This window comes from Eleginops maclovinus, chromosome 13 (assembly GCF_036324505.1).
Source record: "Eleginops maclovinus isolate JMC-PN-2008 ecotype Puerto Natales chromosome 13, JC_Emac_rtc_rv5, whole genome shotgun sequence".
Taxonomy (NCBI): Eukaryota; Metazoa; Chordata; class Actinopteri; order Perciformes; family Eleginopidae; genus Eleginops; species Eleginops maclovinus.
The window spans coordinates 2,355,962-2,380,113 of record NC_086361.1 but is presented as its reverse complement, the minus strand read 5'-3'; the positions used below and the strand labels follow the sequence as shown (position 1 = coordinate 2,380,113).

General features: G+C 41.1%; 1 protein-coding gene across 16 annotated transcripts in view; it reads right to left on the bottom strand.

The window, feature by feature from the left end:
• The window catches only part of epb41a (erythrocyte membrane protein band 4.1a), a 76,602-nt gene that overhangs the window by 44,276 nt on the left and 8,174 nt on the right, over positions 1-24,152 (bottom strand). For 8 of the 16 annotated variants that reach the window (XM_063898767.1, XM_063898766.1, XM_063898763.1 and 5 more), the window contains exons 2-13: positions 17,142-17,461; positions 15,001-15,306; positions 13,592-13,696; positions 13,214-13,419; positions 11,879-12,097; positions 10,801-10,888; positions 8,469-8,621; positions 8,268-8,365; positions 7,321-7,496; positions 3,045-3,286; positions 1,935-2,009; positions 470-517 (exon numbers count right to left, since the gene is read on the bottom strand). In XM_063898767.1, the coding sequence (XP_063754837.1) occupies positions 470-517; positions 1,935-2,009; positions 3,045-3,286; positions 7,321-7,496; positions 8,268-8,365; positions 8,469-8,621; positions 10,801-10,888; positions 11,879-12,097; positions 13,214-13,419; positions 13,592-13,696; positions 15,001-15,306; positions 17,142-17,453 (2,028 nt within the window). In that variant the 5' untranslated portion in view covers positions 17,454-17,461. Of the gene's footprint in view, positions 1-469; positions 518-1,934; positions 2,010-3,044; positions 3,287-6,914; positions 6,966-7,311; positions 7,497-8,267; positions 8,366-8,468; positions 8,622-10,800; positions 10,889-11,878; positions 12,098-13,213; positions 13,420-13,591; positions 13,697-15,000; positions 15,307-17,141; positions 17,462-24,152 lie in introns of all 16 variants that reach the window. The other 8 variants (XM_063898776.1, XM_063898777.1, XM_063898779.1 and 5 more) reach the window with 5 other exon arrangements.

Genomic DNA, 24,152 nt, shown 5'->3' with positions numbered 1-24,152 from the left:
AAAAGGGAACCTGTACTCAAGTTTTTCCTGTTCACAATCATCACAAAAACATCTGCAAGATCCTGGATTGCATGATTCAGCAGTAATGTCTTTTCTTAAACATAGATTATTAATAACTTAACAAATCTTCCCTCTTACCAAACCTATTTTTAAACATCATAGTGACATGTTTGCTTTTGGAGAAGGAGAAAGCAAGTTTTGTACAAGAAAAAGCCTTTTCTTTTGTGTTCCATGGAGTGACAGTCGCCAAATGATATCTTGCACAGCGGATTGATTTCTCCTTGTTCCCAGTTTGTGTGGAGCTGATTGGACATGAAAAAGCCTTTACAGAAAGACAAGCAGCGGAAATCATAAAGCAATCAAAGGATTACAGCACTCTGCATTGGAAAGCAGCGCAGTCTGAACAAATGCATGTGTAAGTGATAAAGGGATGCGGATGGTGAGTCGGCAGAACCAGCGACATGCTAACCTTCCTCACTCGCACCATCTCCGTCTTTGCTTTGTCCTGAGGAGAGTGCTGCTCCACCACCAGAGGGAAGACACAGTTACTGTAGGTTCAGGTATTGTTTCAGCAAACTTGTTATACAGTAAACATACAGGTTTGGACGTTTGAAAGACTTGTAGCAAAACAGTTCACTCTGTTTTAGTCAAAAACCAATGATCATGCAAAAAAAGTAGTGCACCATAAATTCTCCAGTAAAATCCAATACAAAAATGCTTGCTTGGGCCCCAGCCATGGCGCAACTGGCTGGGGCACCTGCACCGCACGCCGGCGACCCGGGTTCGATTCCCGACCTGTGGTCCTTTCCGGGTCCTACCCCGACTCTCTCTCCCACTTTCCTGTCACTCTCCACTGTCCTATCCGATTAAAGGCAAAAAGCCCCCCAAAAATATCTTTAAAAAAAAAAAAAATGCTTGCTAGGTGGCTAACATGAACAAATAAAGGTAGGTTGTCTAAGAAAAGATGAGCTATTAAATAGGATTTCTCTTTTTTTTGGGGGGGGGGGGGAATACAGCTTTAATTCACATTGCCTTTTTTGTTTTATATCAATGTTGAGCCACTAAAACCAACCAACCTGTTTACTGAAGAAATGTCACTTTAACAGCTTTCTAGAAAGTATGAGTGGGTAATATTACGTTACCAGGAGTCAGCATAATTTGGTCAGCCATCAAAGATTTTACCACACTGACTATAATTGGGTAACTACAATTTAGGACATCGTTAACAATATTGCTGATTAATGGTGAGGTGGGACTTTTGGCAATATTTAATTTTTCAATGAACAAAAATGTGATTTAGGACTTAAATTTGCTTGATTGGCTAAAACAGATATTTAATCTGACCCTCCACATCTGGAACTGACTGCTCCAGCAAAGGTATCATCACAATATATACTGATATTGGGATATACATTACATTCATTGTAAATAGGATTTGATGTAAATTGCTGAGTCATTCTAAGCAAGTGACAGAATATTTTCTTTGTGCCTCTGGAACTTTTGGTGTGACATTTCCTTTTAGAAACTCTTGAGTTCCATCAATGGTAGTTTAACTGATAAAACACTGCAAAACAAACACTGGAGATAATTAGCAGAGAAATTAGTATTACCGCCTCTGATGGAATTACTGATGTGGAAATGTACATTATACTGACTTTCAGCATGGAAAAAGTGTCGACTTTGCATTAAAACAGGTGCACGAAACAGGGAGGGACTTATTAAAATCAAGTCTTGATTCTTTCTGCATTCGAGTTGAATAGAGACCCCTATATCATCATTTACGCACATATCATCACTATCTTAATACCTTTCTTAGTTCATCTCTTCTCTCCTCTTTACTTTTAAAGACACAGTGCATGCTGTTTCGTGCATACATGTCTGTCTAGTTTCGATTACGCCCTGGTTCAGTGTGAGCATGCTTCAGGCAAACAAACCTGGCTCTTTTTCTCTCTCTCCCCATTGGCGTTGGTCACAGAGGGGGAGTGCCTCCGCTCTCTCCTGGACAATGTCTGGTGCAGACAAAGCTCACACATCAAGACCAAGTCCAAGTACAACCAGGGCTCAAACATTACACTCAACACATCTTTTTACATACAAGAAAAACTAAACTTTAACCCTTTGTTTGGCGCACTTTTTGTTTCAATAGTGATTACACTGACAGCTACATTAACCGCATTTCTGGGTATCAAAACACATCATACAAAACAGTGCAGTATTATAGGCTCCATTTGAACACTGAAAGCGCCAGTTCAACATTCTTTAGCAAAGAAGGAATTTATCAAAATGAGTTGTGTTAGTTTGACTATTAGCTTTTACTTAATAAGAGACAATACATACAGTTTGTTGGGTTGTCAATCTTAAAAAACAAACTTAAAAGCTAACACAGGGAAGATACTTTTCTTGCTAACCAAGCTCCATGCAGAGCTAGCAAAGACTCCTGAGTTAGCCTTTCTGAAACATAAGCTGCATTCACATGACAAGGGGCTCCACAGCCCGACTAAGAGGGAGTGTCACTACCCTCAGCGCCGTGTAGCGCTTAAAATTATCGCAGTGCTGCGCTTAAAGTTCAAATTATTTCAACTTTGACCTTGTCCGCTGCTGACCTTTCGACACGCAACCAATCAGGTGCCAGCTGTATTAAGCAACGAAAGCTAGAAGTGGAGGTAACCATAGAAACAAAACTTAACTAGCTGTTTTCAGCGCAGGTTGGGCAAAGAGTAAACCTTGTATCATGTGAAAGCAGCTTTAAAGCAATGGTTCAATATTCGGTTGCAAAGAAAGAGTGAATCAAAGGTTGTAAACAGTTTGTTGAGATCAGCCATTGGCTCATACTTACAAAGAGAGGATACATACAATGGACAGATGCACAACTTTCAGAACCCAAGAAAAACGTACTTTAAAGCTCACACAGGGAGAATACTTGCTAACCAAGCTTCAGAGCTAGCAAGGACTCCTGTGTTAGCTTACCTGTACCTCAAGGAGCTGATGATACTCTAGCTCTAGCTTTTCTCCTTTTAGATGTGAGATGAGAGTGTGTGTGCTACCTTGATCTCTGGAGTGGACTCTGGTCTGTGGCTCTTGGTGTGCTGGGCTTGTTGACTTTCCCCCTTCCCCTCCGCCTTCCTGTGTGCGGAGCGCCGACCTTTAGGTGTAGAGCCGTCATGGTGGTCGGAGCGCAGAAGGGGGGGCAGCAGCGGAGAGGAAGTGGCGTCCCCCGGAGACACCGGGGACATGACAGGGGCGCTGACCGGACGAGAGGACTTATTGTCGGGAGTGGAGGCCATGGCTGGACAGGAGAGAGCAGAGACAATGTGGTCACTTTAAAAACAAATCGAAGATATTTCAGAAAATATGATTTAAAAATTGCCGAGACTTTGATGGTTAAAATCAAAACATTAACCAATGTTTACTTGCTGTGGATTAATGAGCGCAATTATCCAATACTATGAAGACTTGTGTTTGTTGTCCATTTCTTTACAGTGCAGTCATGCTTCGTGGAAGGTTTGGACGGATGACAGTGTTGGATTAAGACAGTGGTTCTCAAACTTTTACAGTCAGGCCTCCCTTTTACAGTCAGGCCCCCCCCCCCGAACCCAGTTCCAACATAGATGGGTAGGAATACTTGTATGTAGTTGTACAAGCATTACATTATCTCTGCTAATAATAAAAACACACAAAGATCCAACTATAATTTTGTATGTTATTATGGATAGAACATAAACAACTGTGAAATTAATGGTATTTTTATTTGTTATTTTTGTTATTTTTTTAGGAAAAAACTAAACAAATTGGAAAGATTTGCTTTATTTAATATATATAGTGGATTCTGGGCTGCTAGCACACATACACCTGCAGTAAGTAACTAAGTACATTTACTAAAGAACTGTACTTTTTACTTTAAGTACAATTTTGAGATACTTGTACTTGAGTATTTCAGGTTTTGCTACTTTGTACTTCTACCCCACTTCAATTCAGAGGTAAATAGTGTACTTTCACTCCACTTCATTTATTTAATACCTTTAGTTACTTTACAGATTTCGATTAATGATGTGAAATATAATCAATCCTTAAATCAGACTTTACTTCTCCCACCTTTCACGTAATTGGGGCAACAGAGCTTCGATATATGGCAGGAAGCTGTGCATTTCTCTGTCTGAATATGATGCCTTTTGGCCAGCTGCTTGGACAGATTGCTCCTGTTTACACGGAAATACTTCTGTCAAACGAACGTTTTCCACTTCGAGCCTTGTAGCGTGTACGTTGTGAACACTCCGTGATCCCTGTCCCCGGCAGATCTGTGTGCACCGGGCTGCAGCGTGTCTGTGACATAGACTGTATAAATAATGGATGTAGTATCCGTGACTTCAAAAGGTATTAATCCACTGCCTTACCGCTAATGGCCTGAGGTACCGTTCAGACTTTGAAAAAGCAAGTTGACTATTTCATATTGACAAATTGATTGTAGCTGTCCCCAATAATTGGAAAAAACAGTAACAATGACATTGAAATTGGTCACTGGATGAATTAGCAAATTAAGTGGCAAAGGATATATATATATATATATATATATAGCTGTTTAGACGGGCCATTTATAATCGTCAGCATGGATGGAAAAAGTGCTGACATAATGTCAAAGAAGGGCAAGACCTTGCATGAAGTATATAGACCAACTCGGCCATAGAGCCAACACCACGTGTGCCGCACAAATGGCAAACTGGTTCCCCATCTGCAATGACTGACCCATCCTCACCTCAGTCCCCATCCTCACAAGTACAAGAAATACAAGCAGACACTCTGGAAACTGGTAATGATGGACTTATTTTGTCCATTGTTGATGAAACTGGTGGCGGGTTTCTTTGATGAGCAGGGGATCAGCCATCTGCGAATGGACATAGCCCAACAGCTCATCAAGGAAACGGGTTGGTTTCTAATTTGTTTTCAGTTGTTATTGTCATGCAAGTGCTATTTATTCCAGCCAATAACATGGCTATCTGTAATCAGATGATTTGTCTGAGCTATGTCGGGTGTGTGGCGAACATGACAAATGGCGAATATTCACCTGTTGCTTCAACGTCTGAACAGCAGCTCAGGCCATTAGCGGTAAGGCAGTGGATTAATACCTTTTGAAAGACTGAGTTCGTATCTCACAGCGGCTATAGCGTTTGATATGTGCTTTGTAATGGTCACTATATTTTTTTAAGGCTAAAAAACTAAGCAATTTCCTTTCAGATGGCCATGCTTGTCTATTGTCCATAACACGTGGCTTTTGCATTCGTTTTTGAGGCTTGCGTTGGCTGCGTCTGCAGGCTGTGTCATATTGTGAATATCACCAGTTAACATGGTGGGGTTTATTTCATCCATGTTAAGCGGTGATTTGTAAACAGCTGCTGACAACAGCTGACAAGATCTATATGGTTCAAGCACGGCATTGTTCGAGCCGTGCTGTGGCGTAATGATCCGATCATGGCTGCGATTTATATTTTCAGTTTTACGGGTTCGAATCCCGTCGGTGGAGTTGGAATATTGTATATATATTTTCTATTTCTTGGCCAGCATATTTTGTGTTGTTGTCTGTAGGTGATCTCCACATGCATATTTACATGAAGTGATGCTTACGTTTTTTCGCCGAGATTTTTTTTTAATATTGTCTGGTCACACTTCAGACACACAAGTAAGGTGAAAATGACGAACCTGGCAACCACATATGATTCGGCCCGTACAGCGTCATATGACGCTCAAGGAGTGGAAAAAGTAAACAAACGCCACCAGCTGAACCGGAATCCAGTTAAACTGGAACGGTCGTCTTACTCAAGGTAAGTTAACCTGAAACTATACAACAAAACTTGACATAAAGATCTATCTGTTATTGAGATTATACTGCACTATTTTAAAAATGCTTGTTTCAAATATAGATGTAATTTGCAACACAGTGTTACCGTGAGTCAGCGTAACGTTAACGTTTAATTTGAAACAGAATTTTAATTTCCACATGATTCAGTTCACGAGTCTTTTCTATGGAACATTCGATTACAACGTTACTTTTAATACGTTTCATAAGCTAAGTTGCATGTGATGGTAAATGTATTATTGATAATGGCTTGCATAGTCATAGTTATTATTGCTGCTTTAAGGAATTATACCAAACAAGACACATTATCAGTACACAGGCTGTTAGCGGAGCTGGCAGAGCCGACAACTAGCGGCTAGCGCCCACTGACAGCGCTGACCTGTCAATCAAAAGGACCACGCCCTTAATTATGCATAACTTTAAATGATTAAAACGGGAGAGTTATATAGAAATTCACCCTCCTCACAGTTGTCATGAATAGGGAAATTAGCTATAGAGACCAAAAGCAATTTTTGTACTACGCTGTAAACATGTTTATTTCTGCTGTACAAATTGGCATTTTTAACATAGGGGGGGTCTATGTAAATTGCTCTGTTTTGGAGCCAGGCCACGCGGCCATTCGATGAACTGCCGTTTTTGGCACTGAGGTCTCTTGTGAAAAGAGCGGAAATAATGATATTGCAAGTTAGAAATGTATTTGGTTCGATAAAATGTGCAAGATAACTTTAATGTAGCAATAATAAATAAGATTTTTTTTTTTTAAATTGTATTATTATAACAAAGCGCAACCAATGTTAGTTTACAACTTCCTGCCAAGCTTCACACGCCCCCCCTGCAGTAGCCTACCTCCGTGGGGCGCGATCCCCAGTTTGAGAACCACTGGGCGAAGACATGTTCTTTATTGCAGATATAGTATACACTTCTGACAGCACCTGCAACCAATTGCCTACTAAAGAAACAAAGGTGGCACAGGGGAGCAGAAATGTAAGAGATAGCGCCTTTCTCTGAACACTAGCAGGGTTTTTTCCCCCAATTGATTCTAACGAAAACAAAGCGAATGCCGTACCATGCGGCCGCCTCAAGAAGAAGCGCTGCACCAACTTGTTTTCGGCCGTGTCTGTCAGACAAAAACACAAACCGAAAATCTTATTCAGAAGGGTGAGAACAAGAACCTTCCGGTCAATGGTGAGAGAGCAATGTCAAACAAATATAAAGCAGCTGAAATAAATAGTAAAAGGCGAAGCAAAAATAAGTAAATAAAAGTCTTCCTTATAAAACTGGTTGAAAGGATGTCAAGATAAACACTAGTTGCCATAGATTCATAAAAAAAACGCTTTTCTGACAGAAAAAGACCATAGGCTAATTGAACACAGCTCCTTATATAAAAGCCAAAACCTCTGTAACCAACATTGAAATGCATGATATTATCTGGCCCCCTGGGACAAATAAGCACACGCACTCACACAAGGTACCTCCATCCAGGCTGCGCGAGTTCCTCTTGCTGGAAGAGCGCTGGAACATGGGGGCGGGTCTGTCAATCAGAGAGCTGGCCTGGCGGGTCTGAGCCTGAGTGCGCCCGCTGTAGCGGAACTTGGAGCCCAATGCCAGGAACTTCCTGGGTGTGGTGACCATCTCCGTGGAGGTCAGCCTGCACACAAAAATCTCGACAATGATCTTCCAATATGACTGTGCCACTTAGACCTCAGGACAATGATTGATACAATTGTGCTTTGAAACAAATTGGGGCTGTGTGCTAACAGGGGCCCCATTGGTAGTTTTGTCTGAGGAAACTGTTCTTTTTTAAACCATGATGATCATGTTTTTCAGGCTTTTTTTGAGTCAATTCTGTCCTTTTCTTTAATGTCATGGTTGGGTCTCCTGGGCTTAAGGAGCAGACACTCTCAGTCAGATCATAAAGTGGTTCGGCAGACTCATTTAACCACAGCTAAACCTGGAGACCCAGAACCTCAGGCAGTGACAGCGGTTATCCAGCTCTATGTTAAATGACTCCCGCCCTGTAAACACAGAATTAAAGCTTCTTCTTCGGGCTGAAGGTTGAACAAATTTATAAAAAACGCTTTATTCTAGCAGCCATTGCACAAATTAACAAGCAGCGTCACAAAGATGCTAGGTCACTCTGCCTATTTTTTTATTAACTACTTTTCTAGATTGCTCAAGTTTGTATGAGTGTTTTTTTTTTTTAGATGTGAGGGAGCAGGGGGTGATTTTTTTAAGCATGTGCCTGTTGTTTTGGAATGTGTGTAATAATGGATCCCTTGTCTTTTACCTGCCAACCAAATCTACCTACAGGTACCAATAAATAACCTGAACCTGAAATGCTCTTTTTTCTGCCTTACTCAATGTCCACAGTTAAACCGGCACAGCCTCGTGAACACACTTTAAGAACTCAGTCCCCTACCTGAAGAAGGTGTGATGTTCTACACACACTTTCCAAATCTTCTTCGCTGCCTTGTAAGTGGGCAGTTTGAAGCCAATTGCACTCTCATACTGCTCCACCTGTTGGAACACAAACATAATTAGAAGATGGCTGATGAGATCAGATGTTAGTACTCATGGCTAGGATGAGCTGATGAGCTGTTGACACGATAACATCCTGTACCTCAGAGGGTCTTATTTTGATGAAGAAGCTGCTGCGTTTGTAGGACACCTTGAGGACTTTGGGCCAGGGGAACCGGTTGATCCTCAGCTTGTCTTTATAGACCATCAGACCACTGGAGCAGACCCCCAGCATGATATCAACACCATCCAGATCCTGGCAGGGACACAGAAAGGGTTCAGTTTAACTCCTTCAGTAAAGCAACTACTTAACCATTGGGATTAAGCTTCAAAGGTGGTTGAGCCAGCTCAAGTTCCAAGAACGTTGTAACGTGTTTGTAGCATAAAAGAAAAGTACAAACCACCTTACATTGTGACAGTAAATGTGATTTTAGGACATGTTCACTCCTGACTACGTTGGTCCAGTTCAAAGACACTGTGTTGTGTTGCCTGTTTGGTTCTGTACATTGGGCTGCTGTTAAAGCTGTCCATCAAACTCTGGTATAGACCGGAGAATTGGACAGAGACCCTACCTCACATGTTATTTAGTAGGCGTTTTACTATTGTAGAAATGTATCAGAAGTCTCATTTAATTATATACATGTCATGACTTTCCCACAGTTTGAATTCACATCTAGCTACAAAAGGCTGTCTCTCTTTGACCTTTGTTAAGATTGATGTTTAGTTTGTAATTACCATTTATGCAAGTTTCGCCCATCTGGCCAACATGACACCACTGCCTAGTTGAATGCAGTTTTGCCCATGTGGCCAACGTTTTCTATATCCTGTAATATAAATTCCCATGCTGAGTCTTTCCCCTTTTCCTTTGTTTTAAGTGTATAAAATGCTTATCTTTTCTGGTGTAGGGTTGTCAGATCTTGTACGAACTTGTTAAAGCAGGACTCTGTCCTTTCAGCAGAAATAGATTAACTCTGTTAAATGCTTTAACTTTATTAAATAATAAAACGTTGCTTTAAACTCCCTTTATCTGTTCATTTCTTACCAAAGAGGTTGATTTGTGTGGATTTCCTCCACAATTGACCAAAAATAACTTGCAAGATGTTGATTAAACTTAGAAGATACAAACTCAAAAGAGAAAGCATCCTGTAAAGGAAAATAGCTCTCAGTACACCAATAATTATATATAGTATGTACTGTAGTATATGCTTGTTTTATTAGCCAAGTTGCAGTGGGAACAGATGGAGTTTCATTCTGCGATGGAAGATGAGTAGACTTTCTGCTGTCCTCATATTGTTGTTTCACCTAAAGCTATGACTGTATGGATTAGGAATAATTTAAGAGGGGGACTGGAGATAGGAGCTTCTGAGATTGACGTGTTTTAATTCAAAAGCTCTCGTGACACCGCTCAGACACCTTGGCTCCGGTAAAAGTGTTTGCTGGCCACAAAAACACTTCCCTCCTCGAAGCTTCCAGCCAACGAGATAATGTTGTTTTGTTTGTCTTTATTTTACAGTTATTTACTAAATGTTATATCACATGCTGTGCGTGCTATTGTGTGTGTAACATTGTCATATATTCTGCCATTTAAAAAACACAATGTCATATGGAGACCAGAGATGCAAATAAACCCAAAGAAAAAGGCAATAGTGTCTGCCTGAGTTTCATTGGAATTATATAAAGAGTCCTTTTTATAGAGATACTCTATTGTTATCTTTTTTTACAGATAATATGTATAGGATTACTGTTTATGATTTTATTCTTTTATTTTAACTCATGTAATATCTGCACTGAACTCTCAACTTCATTTTATTGCTTTCAACTAACCTAATACATTTATGTGAAATCTGTTGACAAAAATGTTTTAATTAAAGTCAACCTTTCAGTTTTTCCAGGGAGTTAACTTTCTGCTGCTGTGATACAATCATTTCCCAATGTTAGATCAATAAAGCTAATATAATATAATCAAACTAATCTAATAATAAGGTAGATAATATAATCTACCAATGATAATGGACCAGTACTTGTATCTTCAATAGTTGTGATGCAGCCTGCTTGTACTGCTCAGCATGGCTCACAGAGGGGCAGTATAGTCCCAGTTAGAGTCCTCCCTCTGTTTGTGTGGTTAAATCCCTGCTCTGACGTAAACAGATTGACCTGATTTCAGCTGTAAAACCTCACAAGTCACATGTCTTCCTGCTATTCGGGCCAGGCATGCATGCTTCTCTGATGCACGGCATTAAAAATACTAAAAGACGAAGCTGCAAACACATTATGTTCCCTGGTTTAAGCCGTTTGTTTCCATGGAGCGTCGGGAGGCTGAATCACAGTCACACCCAGATTAAGTGTTTTATTTGATCTATGAAGGAAACTCGAAGTAAAAGTCACCACGCAAAACAAGCGGAGTAGCAGAGCAGCGGTCGAGGCTCAGGACTCACCTTGGCCTGGTGGAGGTCCACTCCGTACATGGAGAGCTTCTTGGCGTTCTCCAGGAACATCAGGTCTGCCTGTGCTGGACTCATCGACCTGCCCCAACACCACCAAATCTTTACATTCACAGATTCTAAAAACAGGTTTAAATGATTAACCAGAGCACCTCCATTCGAACCCAGTTAATGAATGTTTTTAAATAAATCCCCTATTTTAAGACAAGGGGAAACTATCTCAATGTTTAATTGTCAGGGTCCGGTACACTGCTGAAGGGTACTTCGGCTGTGCACACGGCTCTCCAAGTACCATTCCACACGCATTACTTGGTCCATTTCAGGAGTTGAACCAGAGTCCCTCTGGTTCCTAATCAAAGTTAGTAGCGCCCCAGCCTTATTTGTAGTCTTGTAATGTAGTTGATGTATACTTTATACATATAACATGATAATTACATGCAATTAGTTCTGTTCAGTGGAGTAGTCAAAAGTATCACTGAAAAACATTTTGATATGTACATACTTTTCTAAGTTAGTATTTCTATTTATTACATCTTCTTTCACTTCTCAGAGGCAGGTACTGTACTCCACTACATTTATCTTAAAGATACAGTATATCAACTATTTGCTTTTAAATTGTCATTTTATAAATATAATCTATTTTAAAAAATGATTTATTAAAGTTTGAAAAATTGCATTTTAATATTAACGTTTGCCTTATATAAATAGACGTTTTCTATCATCATTTTTACTTTGGAAGATTTGCCGCTTTATCAAATCAAACTTTCAAATTTTCCCTGCACTTTGTAATAAATGTATGTTACTTTTATTATTTTATTTATAACTTGTCTTACTTTAGTCTAACTTATTTTACTTTGTATTTTTATTCAATTTTATTTTAATATAATGGTCATTTAATGTTTCTCCTGCATTATTATTTTATTTTTGTAAAGAACTTTGAATGAAAAACTGCTCAAAAAATAAACTTGCTTCACCTTGCATTTGGACACCTTAACTGCATTTTATACAGGGTATAACAATATTATTTAGCACATGAAAGTAAACCCCTGGAGTCTCTCAGCAGTGATCTGACCTGTAGGTGCGGTGCAGCTCCATCATTTTGTCCTCCAGCTCCTTGGTCTGACCCTGGGCCATCTTCATCTCCTTAGCGTAGTCGGGGGCGTGCACCTCCGGGTCATACTCGCCCAGCTCCGACTGCAAGGCATAGGATCCCAGCAGAGACAGTGTGACGAAGGAACAGGGCAGGCGTCCCTGCAGGATGTCCTTCCTCAGCTGGAGACACAGGTAGTACCTGCAGCAGGGATCACATGTTCTCAGGGGGGAATTCTGCATTCAGAATAGCTCAATGCATCTCTCATGTGAATATGCTGCTGTAACATCTGATACAATGTTTGAATCCTTGAGTGGTGCAGTCATGAACCCACCCAGGAGTTGGCATAGTTAGGGCCCCCTCAACAAAAAGCAATGGGATTTTAGGATAAACATCATGATTTTTGTACTTAAAGCTGCGCTCACATGCTTTGTGGTATAACGGCTTTGCGCTAGAGTTGCCGTTGTGTTTCTAGGGAGAGGGGTTCCCCCCCGATTAGGCAAAAGCGCTACCTCGGGTGTTGCAAATCGCTGAAAATTGTTTGCGACTCAATGTTAGAATTATTGCAACTTTGACCTCAGTTACAGCTGACCATTCGAGGCGCATCCAATTAGAACACAGCTTTGCTAAATGGCAAAAGCTAGCAGGGGAGGTAACCATAGAAATGAAATCTATATGGCTGTTTTCACAAAGAGCAAATTGTGTATCATGTGAGCTTAAATGCAATAAAGGCTTTAAACAAATACATCATGGTCACATGTCTGTCTGTCCATACCGCTAAACTAAAGGCGGCTAATGTTTGGCATGATGACGTTAAGTAGTTTGATTTAGTCATTTCTTAGCCAACGATGTTTTTAAAACACATAAAGGCTTCAGACATTTGAAGACGTATTTTATGTCGTAGGTTAGAACAAACCATTAAAATCTCTTCAGCTTGTGTTAACCACAGACCTTATCTCCGGCACCTAACTAGGAACACGTTCAAAAAACTTCAAGACGAGGGTACTGGAAGCGATAAAAAGCTTGCTAAATTCCTTGTTTCAGGGCTCACTCCTGCACCTGGACTCGGCTGACAATTAACACAAGACATTTAAGATAGTTTAGTCCATTCCCATCAGGCTATAATCATTGTAGTAATATGATGCATGCATTACACATTTATCGGTTGGTTTGCTCTTGAAAAACACACATGCACTCACCAACTGATTCCCCTGTGCACTGTTTGTCTATCCTAACATGATCCTGTCGTCTGGAGGAATAAATCAGTTCCACATTAAGCTTTTAGTACGCTCAAAATGAGTTTGAGGTGTGCAGTACCTGGTGATGTCTTCAGATAGCTGGGCTGGGTCCGGTGGATAGAACTTCACATTGAAGTTGAAATTATAAGTGGCACCTAAAGAAAGAAATGAAGATATGATGAAATATGTGTCAAGACAAAAGTCAGAACAGAAGGTTTGTTTGGGGTTTAGGTTCCCCTCACCTTGAACCTGCCGGCGGATCTCCTTGGTAAAGTCCATCCAGGTCTGATAAAACAAATGAGGGATGGAGCATGAGGTTTGATATCATCGTACACTGTTCAGTCCTTTAAAACTGAGGCAGACTTTACCATCAATGACATGTACATTAAAGAGTTTCCTTTTTCTTAAATCCTGAGGCTGGGATTGTTGAACTTTTAATAGTTGAAATCCAGCTCACCTTGGTTGTGGGCGTCTCAGAGACCACCAGGCCATAGTAGTCTTTCTCCAGCAGGTTGAGGTTGTCGCACACCTTCATAAACAGCTCCTGACCTTTTGCATGTTTCTGAGACACATGAAAACAGGGACAAGACACGGAGTGAGTGAAAAGTAAGCTGAAGCAGAGCCACACGCAAACATTATAGATTCTTTGTCTGCTGGCTTCATGAAGGTATTCTGTTTTATTTTCGCATTGAAGTTTCAGATTTCTGTTCATATGGTGGTCCATATGGAGCATTTAAAAATGGTCCTCCAGGACATTTAGAATATGATTAATAAGAGATGCTGGTTTATCAGATTAGTGTTAAAGAAGACAGAGAATGTTAGGCGTGTCATTGGTAATGGGTGTTGCACTGAGGTTAGTTGAAAGTTTGAGGAGAGATGTAAAACATTCTACATTGGGTCTGCAGACTGGAAGTTTAGTAGGATCAGATGTTATTTCTTGTTTATGAGCTATACGGTTCTGTAGGTTAATATTTTGGTTTAATTTGTCCAGATTAGGAGATACAGTATCAGCCTCTGAAATGTCTGCCTCCAGCCATGTGAGGCTTTCATATCTCTTTAGATTACGCAGACTCTATAAAACAAACTGAAAATGCTTGCATGAACATACAGTATTTGTCTCAAATGGGCCACGGTTGCATAAAAAGTAAACCTGGTGTAACAACTTTTGCTCTATAACCTTTGTTTTTTTTTATGTTTGTTACTATGTCTTACTTGATATAACTTGGTAAGCTAGTTATGTTACATTAGAAATGTATAGTAGCACATAGAAACTGCTGGATGCTAACTTGCATATGTTGGGCAATTTGCACAGTAAGCATAAGTTGTGTTAATAAGCATATGCAGACAATAACAAAAAAAAATGGCTTGGATGATTTGGACTATTTTGGAGTACTTTTAGAGGTTATTGATGATGTTGAATTACTTTCTGAGGTTTTAGGATTAAAAAAAGGGCAGCTTTGAGTCCTCTAAAACTTTAAAATCAACCGATTTTTTTTCAAAATCATCCCACCATGAGTGCAAATATGGACACTTTCTGGGTATCCTGAAAAAGTCAGAAATTAATTCAACAGCCTCTATAACATCGAAAATTGTCCAAATCGGCCAAGTCATTTTATATCCATTGTCTGCATATGCTAATAAACACAACTTATGCTAATTGTGCTAATTGACTAACATGTGCAAGTTAGCATCCGACAGTTTCTATGTGCTATGTACATTTCTCACATAAAACTTTGGGTTATTCTACATTTAGGGGTTTACAACAGGACTCTGAGCTTGCAATACTTTCATTAAAAGCATGTGGCTGCATTATATGAAATCATTTTGGCAGTGGTACAGTCTGATAGAACAAAACGCTGCTCTTACATCCAGCTCACACTCGTACAGAGTGTCGTCCAACAGCGTGACTTTGATCTGCATGGTCTTGGGTCTGCGAGGGGCTTTGGGAGCTTCGGCCTGCTCTTCTGCGGTCTTCTCCTCCTCCTCCTCCTCCTCCTCCTCCTCCTCCTCCTTCTTACTGCCTCGTTCTGGCCCACACTCCTGCTCCTCCTCCTTTTCCTTCTCCTCCGTCTTCTCCTTCTCCAGCGCAGTCTCCTCTTCTTCCTCCTTGTTGTTCTCTTTGTCCTTTCCACCCTCCTCGTCCTCGGCTTCTTTCTTCTCTACCTGGGCGGCCTGACAGACAGAACACAGGACACCCTCTCAATGATGAGCCTCTGATGAATCAATCAGCAGTTTTACCAAGACATCAATCCAGGTAAACTGTGCATTAACAGTAATGTTTACAAAGCTTGCTATTATGATACATTTATCAGTGGAGGCCTGAATGTTTCCATCAACAGTCCGATAATTTGACAATTCCACTTTTATTCAATGAATAATGATTTTTGAAGCCTTAACACAATTCTTCTTTCTTTGGGCGATGCAGTGGATGGATCGCTCACACATGCAGAGCAGGAAGCAGATAAACCCTACAACAGCACAACACAAGATGCCTCATTTCCTTGTAATTTCAGCCCCTGTTACCATGGGGAACAGACCCTGTAGAGGCGATTACAGACAGCTCACTGACGTAGTTACGCTGAGGAGTAACATAACTAAAGGCACCACCTCCCATGGTTGTATTCCATCTCTAATCTTTAGACGGGTCTCATTTAAACGCTCAGGTCTGGAGAACAGGACATTATCTCATTACAATAATAAATATGCCAGCCACAGAATACTAATTAATGCAAATCATTCAAATGTATTTTTATGATTCATATGTCTCAAGGATCTTAAAAAGACTGAAATATGAGGACTTAAATTCTACATAATTTTTTGCCAGAAGAATCACAATTCTTCCATTGGATTTGTTCCATTGGGTTTTTGCTGAAAATAAAGAATAATCTACACAAATTAACCCCACTTTTATGATTTTTGACTCGTAAATGCAATGATAAGAAGTGAGAAAATGTTAGATCAGGAATAAACAAACTAGATCACGGTCACATAACTCACGTCACCACTGCTATGCTAAAGGTGGACTTGTGTTCGGTCGTTTGTTAGTCTCATTTAGCCATTGTTAGCAACCAGTGTTTTTAGACACATGACGCTTCAAACATTCACCAGTGGGGTATTTACTGACATACTTCATCTCATAGAACAAAACGTTATTCTCTTCAGCTTGTGTTAAGCACAGATCTTATTTTAGGTATGTAATCAAAAACACGTCAAATTGCTAACTCATTCACAGGTTTTTGGCCTCATTCCTGCACCAAAACTCACTGCTTCATAGGGTGTTCAGCTTCTCCTTCTCTATAAGCATGAACAACTTGCAGCCTACTTAAACTACCTCACATGATACATTTCAATTTCAAGCAACTGTACACCATTTTAATGTAATATAGTACACTATGTCTATATCAAAGTCAAATATATGTTCAATATATTGGTATATTAGAGAGTATTGTAAGTTATTCAGTATATTTTGAAGTGTTTGAATACTCCTCTGAATATATGTAATATGTTTTTTAATGAGAATATGTATATTATTTTTTAATTTTCGGCCCCAGCTGTGGCGCAACTGGCTGGGGCACCTGCACCGTACGCCGACGACCCGGATTCGATTCCCGACCCGTGGTCCTTTCTGGATCCCACCCCGACTCTCTCTCCCACTTTCCTGTCACTCTCCACTGTCCTATCTGATTAAAGGCAAAAAAAAAAATTCAAATTTGTTATCTTTATCTTTATTTTATTTGTAATTTATTCTATTTTTTTTTAAACAAATGTTGTAATTCTATTAAATACATTAACTATCAAAATGCTGCTTTGATAAAACAACTAAGCAGATCGGGATGTCTCTCTATCCTTTGTCTCATAGCTCATCCACAATGTGTGGGTGTTTGGAAAAGGGGTACACAGAACGCTGAATATTTAGGATTACAAACCACAAAGTAAAAGACTTAGAGTCAGCTAGGTGAGAATGATACACGTCAGTGATCGAACACTTAGATGTGCAGCAGGCAGACCTGAGCCTCGGCGCTGCTCATCGAGTGCCGGTCCGGGGCCACCTCCCCCTCCGTCCTCAGTTCGGGTTCGGGGTCAGCGATGGGGGCTTTAGCTTCTTTCTCCTCCTTGTCGTCCTTCTCTCCCGCCTCACTCTCACACTGCGAGCGCCTCTTCAGGAAGGAGGAGAAGAGGCGGGAGAGGCCGCGGCCGGCAGAGTTGCGGTTGCGAGGCGGGAGCTGCTCCTCCTCCGGTGGGGGCGACCCTGCGTCCTGCCCGGCTTCCTCCTGCTGCCTCGGCTTCTTTTGGTGACTCTCTGCCTCGTCTGTTGTCATGGCAACAGCTGGGGATATAGAGGAAACAATCAAGTTAAAACCTAACAAAAAGAACAGGAACAGGTCCCCTACACTACTAATCAGATAAAAACATGTCATATGGAAATTCTCGCTAAAGATAAGGTCAAATTAGAGCCTGGAGCTGATTTTTGAGGCTGTTACATTTCAGAAAACGATTTGAGGTTTATTTTAAGTTACTTTTTTAGGGCACTTCACACATGAATAGAAGGAACCATCAATATTTCTAAGCAGGTTCGGCATCTTGCTTTTCAAACCTTCAATCGTACATTTAAAGAGCAACTCTTCACACTTATGGAGAGTGTGTTTTCATAGCAACATTAATCAGATGACTTGATGGAATGGATATAATTATGACCTGTTGAACAACAACAACAAAAAAAGATAAATATATTGGTATGAAAAACATGTTACTGGTATTAATTGGCCACTTAATTTTGGTTATTGTACAGGAGATCAAAGGTGAAAACAGTGACCCCCCCCTCTTAGAATCAAGTCTATGCAGACATGAGTGTTCACATTTTTGGAGCAGGAGGGACTTTGGTTTCTCATCATCGAGAAACAACGTTCAACCAGCCCCCCTGCAGGCGGCCAATCAGACTTGTCATACTGACAGCAGTTTACGATCCTCTCGTTTAAAATAATAACTTCCATAATGTCTAGAATACCGTGCAACTCGATGCTGTAGGGTGAGTTATTTCACACACGCTTTATCACTGTATTTCCACAAGGTTTAAAATGACTGTCCTAATAGGATGATGCAGGAATGAGTCCTAAAACATGGAAATGAGTGAGCATTTTACCAATTCCAGTTCCCTCAGCTAAAACTCAAAGTTGTTTTGACTTGTTTTTGGTTGGATGCAGGAAATAAAGTCTGTGGTAACACAAGCTGAAGAGATTTGCAATCTTTGTTCTACAACATGAAATATGTCAGTAATTATCCCACTGTTCTGAAGCTTCTATCTGTCATAAAAACAACAGTTGCTTAAAAGAGACTTCATGTGTTTTCCAAAGATCTTATTTTCTACAATATTCCAAAATCGTTGGTTCGACATTTGTCAGCACGCTTTGATTCTGATCCGTCTGATATAAACACACATCATCTTGTCTGGCTGCCAACCCCTCCTCATTGTCTTGGGGATAATGTGGCAACAAATCATCTGCAAAGCCATAGCATAAAGAATCTAAACAGGCTTCCTTACAGGAAGACACTTATCCAATAAGACTATTTAACTTAATCCATTTCACATCTCACACAAACTCCCCAACAGCTAAACTCTCACTAGATGCAGAAAATGCTTTTGATGAGGTTGATTGGGATTTTCTATTTGGAAAACTAAAACAATATAGTTTTGGGGAATCATTTATTCAAAGGGTGAGGATGTTAATCACCAACAACGTTACACAAATTGGAGCACCCCTTCCCCAACAACAAGAGATTTCCAACTTAAACTTCAATAACACATCCAATTCAATACTTTAAATACTCTCCATAATCCTAATCATGGCCAAGAAAACTATCGCCATGAACTGGAAATGAAGACACAATATAACCTGTGCACATGCCCCGACATACATGCACTCCATTAATCCATCTGTCATCAGACTATAATACCTACACATTTCAGGTGTACCATACAACACTTATAGGCATCGCACACCTACTGTAACAACATACTCCTCAGTTGTTTGTAATCACTCCAAAACAAACATGTGGGCCTATGAGAGCTGTTAACACATTTAAAATACTTCATTACTAGCAAAAGTACTGCATTGAGAATGGTACTTAAGTAATAGTTGGGAAAATGTAAGTGCCAGGAGTAAATTAGTCATTGCAGAAAAAGCTCAAAGTAATTCAAAATAAATGTAAATATCTAAAAGGAAATACAACAAAACTTAACATTTGAGGAGGTGGAACTGTGAGATATTACAATGAGCAAAAACTGCTTCCAATAAATGTATTTTAATTAAATCTGTCTTCCCACTACCCAAAAGTGGCACAGAAAATGGCACTTTCATAAAGCCCAAGTAGCTCAAACTTAGGTACAGTACTTTTCCAAATAGAAAAAGGAGAAAGGCTAAACTAATATTATTTTAATTATTAGACTGTTCAAACTGATGAATCAGTTACCCTGCAGTATTTTACGGTTGCATCTGTGCGACCCATTTTAAGTGCGGCTCTGAGGAAAGCTCAATAAGCTTCTTCTACATTTTATTTGTAATTCAAAGATGTGTCCTCTCCTCAGAGATGTTATCTATAGCAAAACCTGCCTTTCATAATGCAGATTCAGGCAGTAGGCATATAGATTCACACTTAAAGTATTAGCCCACAGAACAGAACAGCTGACAGAGGAGAGAACATCGGATCCTTTACAACAAAAAACACTAGATGCTCTTTTAGTTTTTTACTAACACTGTAATCCTGCTAGTTATTCCCATTTTCTAGAAATATAACATTAATCTGATTACATCTTTTTTTATGTAACTGCAAGAGAATACAGTTACCTTTTTTGTACTTAATTCCGTTACATGTCATCTTAAAGATTAGTTGGGGGTTGAATTTCACCATCTCAATACTGTTGCATTATTTTGAAACCCAAACAGACTCAAATATGTTTATGGCACATGACCAAACTCAATATGTCTGCTGGCAGATTGAGGGTGGAAGGAATCACAGCTTTGCCCCACATAGAGCTCCAGACGCTGCAGGCAGCAGTGCTGAGTGGACGCTGACGGGGCAGAGCAGAACTGCAGGTGTATACTGAGAACTAAACATACAAACAGGAAGTCCATGTTCTCATGCTGGATTGTCTAAGCAGCAGTTTGTAGCAGGTGTCCCACGGATCTCCAGAGTCTGCATCTTTTCAGGCCAGATAAAAACCTCCTACTTTATTACATTTAAAGTGAAACAAGCTGGAATGAAACTGTGCTTTCTCCACCATGGTGAAAATACATTTTTAAAAGTTTCTCTAGCTAAATATAGGGAAATGTGCCTCCCTCCTAAAACAGTAACTTGTCGTCTATTGAGCTTTCCTATGCAACATAAAATTGGTTATGACTATTACATTTCTGTGTCATGGAATGGGAAACTGTGTTTAACTATTCATCTGAACCGCATTAACAATGTATTCAGGCAGGACCTCTGCTAGTAAAAGTGTCACTGTAAGTACAAGGCTTGCTTATGATTTGGGGCTGATGCTTCAAAAAATCATTTAACCTTAACTACAACACACTAGCTTTGAAATATGGGTGTTTATATGTATTAAACAAGGACCGTGCCTAAAAATACATTTATCTCAAAGACAGAAAAGATGCTATATTCCAGATTATAGCTAAATTCTTATTTTCAGCTGCAGTCCCAGGGCCGGTACACACACATGTTCGTGTGTCTATCACACTAACAATTTTTTTTTTAAATCGAAGCACAGTTGTATCAAATACAACCATCAGCACATTTATCTGTACAACCATAATATTTCAACTTATTCATATGTCTGGGAGGGAGGGTTAGTTTTTTGTTTTGTTTGTCTGTTATTATTTTTAGCCATTCTGTATATTTTGTAAGTGATCGCTGGCAGATCATTTTTCCTTGTTGTATTTATGTACTTTAAGTTTTTTTTAAATTTAAAGAAAAAATGTTTATGCTTTTGGTTGTACATGTGTATTAATTTCAATCAAAAACATTATCACAAAAAATAAATATTTAAACTTGTTTAAATTCTCAAATTATAGTTAATTCATCTTGGCAAACATGGGAAAAAGAGTGTATGCACTGGGAGTGTATTCCAATGCTTGATGGTAAGTGATACAGCACATTGTCTCTCAGTGGGGTGACCTCAGCGTGGGTTAGTAAGTATCATTAAGACCACCTGAAAAGCAGCTGTACAACTATACACTCCGATGGTATTACGGGTAGCCCACGTGGCAATCAGAGCCCAACTGTGTAAGGCAGAAACAGAGAACAATAGACTTCGAAGCTTTGACAGACGACAGCTGAATTGCCAGTGTAATGCAAGCAGCTGTGCAGGGGTAAAGACAGTAGCATGATTTCAACAGAAGTCATGTGGTGAAGATGGGCAACTGAAAACATCTCCTGTGTGCACTTTCGGTCAATCTGGCTTTCGGTCCCGTCATTCTACGGAAACTACCTTGACCAGAGTAGTCAATGATTTACTAATTAATGTTGATTCTGACTTAACATCATTGCTGCTGCTGCTTCTTGACTTGAGTGCATCTTTTGACACTGTGGATCACAGCATACTTCTAGGCCGCTTGGAAAATCTTATTGGTATCAATGGGACAGTGCTCTCATGGTTTCATTCATATTTATCAAATAGAACACAACGTGTACTTTACAACAATATAACCTCTGAATTTACCAGAGTAAAGTTTGGTGTACCCCAGGGATCTGTCCTTGGCCCTATGCTTTTTGCAATCTACTTGCTTCCCCTTTGCAGAAGGTCCATGATCGATTTTGTTATCGTATCATCGGACCTGAGGCCGCATGTTTTGGACACTCGAGTGAAGAGAGGGGCAGAGTTTTCAACTGATCACCATCTGGTGGTGAGTTGGGTCGAGTGGCAGGGGAAGCCTCTGGACAGACCTGGTAAGCCCAAACGTGTAGTGCGGGTGAACTGGGAACGTTTGGAGGAATCCCAAGTCCAGGAGGCCTTCAACTCTCACCTCCGGCGGAGCTTTTCAGACATCCCTGTGGAGGCTGGGGACATTGAATCAGAGTGGGCGCTGTTCAACGCCTCTATTGCTGAAGCTGCGGCGGGGAGCTGTGGTCTCAAGGTCTTAGGTGCCTCAAGGGGTGGTAACCCTCGAACCTCCTGGTGGACACCGGTGGTCATCAAAGCTGTCCGATTGAAGAAGGAGGCCTTCCGGGATATGTTATCCCTGGGTACTCCTGATGCAGTTGCAAGGTATCGACAGGCCCGAAGGGCAGCAGCCTCAGCCATGGCCGAGGCAAAGCAGCGGGTGTGGGAGAAGTTCGGAGAAGCCATGGAGAAGGACTGGTGGTTCCCCTTTTTAAAAAGGGGGGGATCAGAGGGTGTGTGCCAATTACAGAGGCATCACATTACTCAGCCTCCCCGGGAAAGTTTACTCTAAGGTGCTGGAAAGGAGGGTCCGGCCGATTGTCGAACCTCAGATTGATGAGGAACAATGCAGAATCAGGACCAGCTTTTTACTCTCGCAAGGATCCTGGAGGGGGCCTGGGAGTATGCGCATCCGGTCTACATGTGCTTTGTAGATTTGGAGAAGGCGTATGACCGGGTTCCCAGGGAGATACTGTGGGAGGTGCAGCGGGAGTATGGGGAGAGGGGATCTCTACTCAGGGCCACCCAATCTCTGTACTCTCAAAGCGAGAGCTGTGTCCGGGTCCTCGGTAGCACGTCGGACCGACTTCCGGTGAGGGTTGGCCTCCGCCAGGGCTGCGCTTTGTCACCAATCTTGTTTGTGATATTCATGGACAGGATTTCGAAGCGTAGTCGTGGGGGAGGGGGTTTGCAGTTCAGTGGGCTAAGGATTGCACCACTGCTTTTTGCAGATGATGTGGTCCTAATGGCTTCATCGGTCGGTGACCTTCAGCACTCACTGGATCGGTTCGCGGCCGAGTGTGAAGCGGCTGGGATGAGGATCAGCACCTCCAAATCTGAGGCCATGGTTCTGAGCAGGGAACCGATGGACTGTCCCCTCCAGGTAGGGAATGAAACCTTACCCCAAGTGAAGGAGTTCAAGTATCTCGGGGTCTTGTTCTCGAGTGAGGGAACAATGGAGCGTGAGATGGGCCAGAGAATCGGAGCAGCGGGAGCGGTACTGCAGTCGCTTTACCGCACCGTTGTGACGAAAAGAGAGCTGAGCCAGAAGGCAAAGATTTCTGTCTACCGGGCCATCTTCGTTCCTACCCTCACCTATGGTCATGAAGGATGGGTCATGACCGAAACAACGAGATCGCGGATACAAGCGGCCAAAATGGGATTTCTCCGCAGGGTGGCTGGCATCTCCCTTAGGGATAAGGTGAGAAGTCCAGTCATCCGGGAGGGACTCGGAGTAGAACCGCTGCTCGTTCAACTTGAAAGGAGCCAGTTGAGGTGGTTCGGGCGCCTAGTGAGGATGCCACCTGGGCGCCTCCCTAGGGAGGTGTTCCAGGCATGTCCAGCTGGGAAGAGACCGAGGGGTAGACCTAGGACCAGGTGGAGGGATTATATATCTTTGCTGACCTGGGAGCACCTTGGAATCCCCCAGTCAGAGCTGGTTTATGTGGCTCTCTGTTTGGGGCTCTCTGCTGGTGCTGTTACCTCTGCGACCCTGACGGATAAGCGGGAGAACATGGATGGATGGATGCTGTTAAATTCTGATAAATCAGAATTATAAGTTGTTCGACCTGCAAAATATGAGCATCAGTTTGAGAACCTCAGTGTAAATATTGATGACGATATTATCTCTGAAAGCTCGACCGTCAAAAACCTTGGAGTGATTTTTGATTCCCGTCTGACATTCCGGTCTCATGTCAAGGCTATTACCAAGACAGCATTTTTCCATCTTAGTAATATAGCCAAAATTCGACCTATTCTATCACTGCGTGATGCTGAAACCTTAATCCATGTGTTTGTATCTTCCAGACTTGATTATTGTAATGTCCTTTTCTCTGGTCTTCCTAGCTGTTCTACTAGAAGT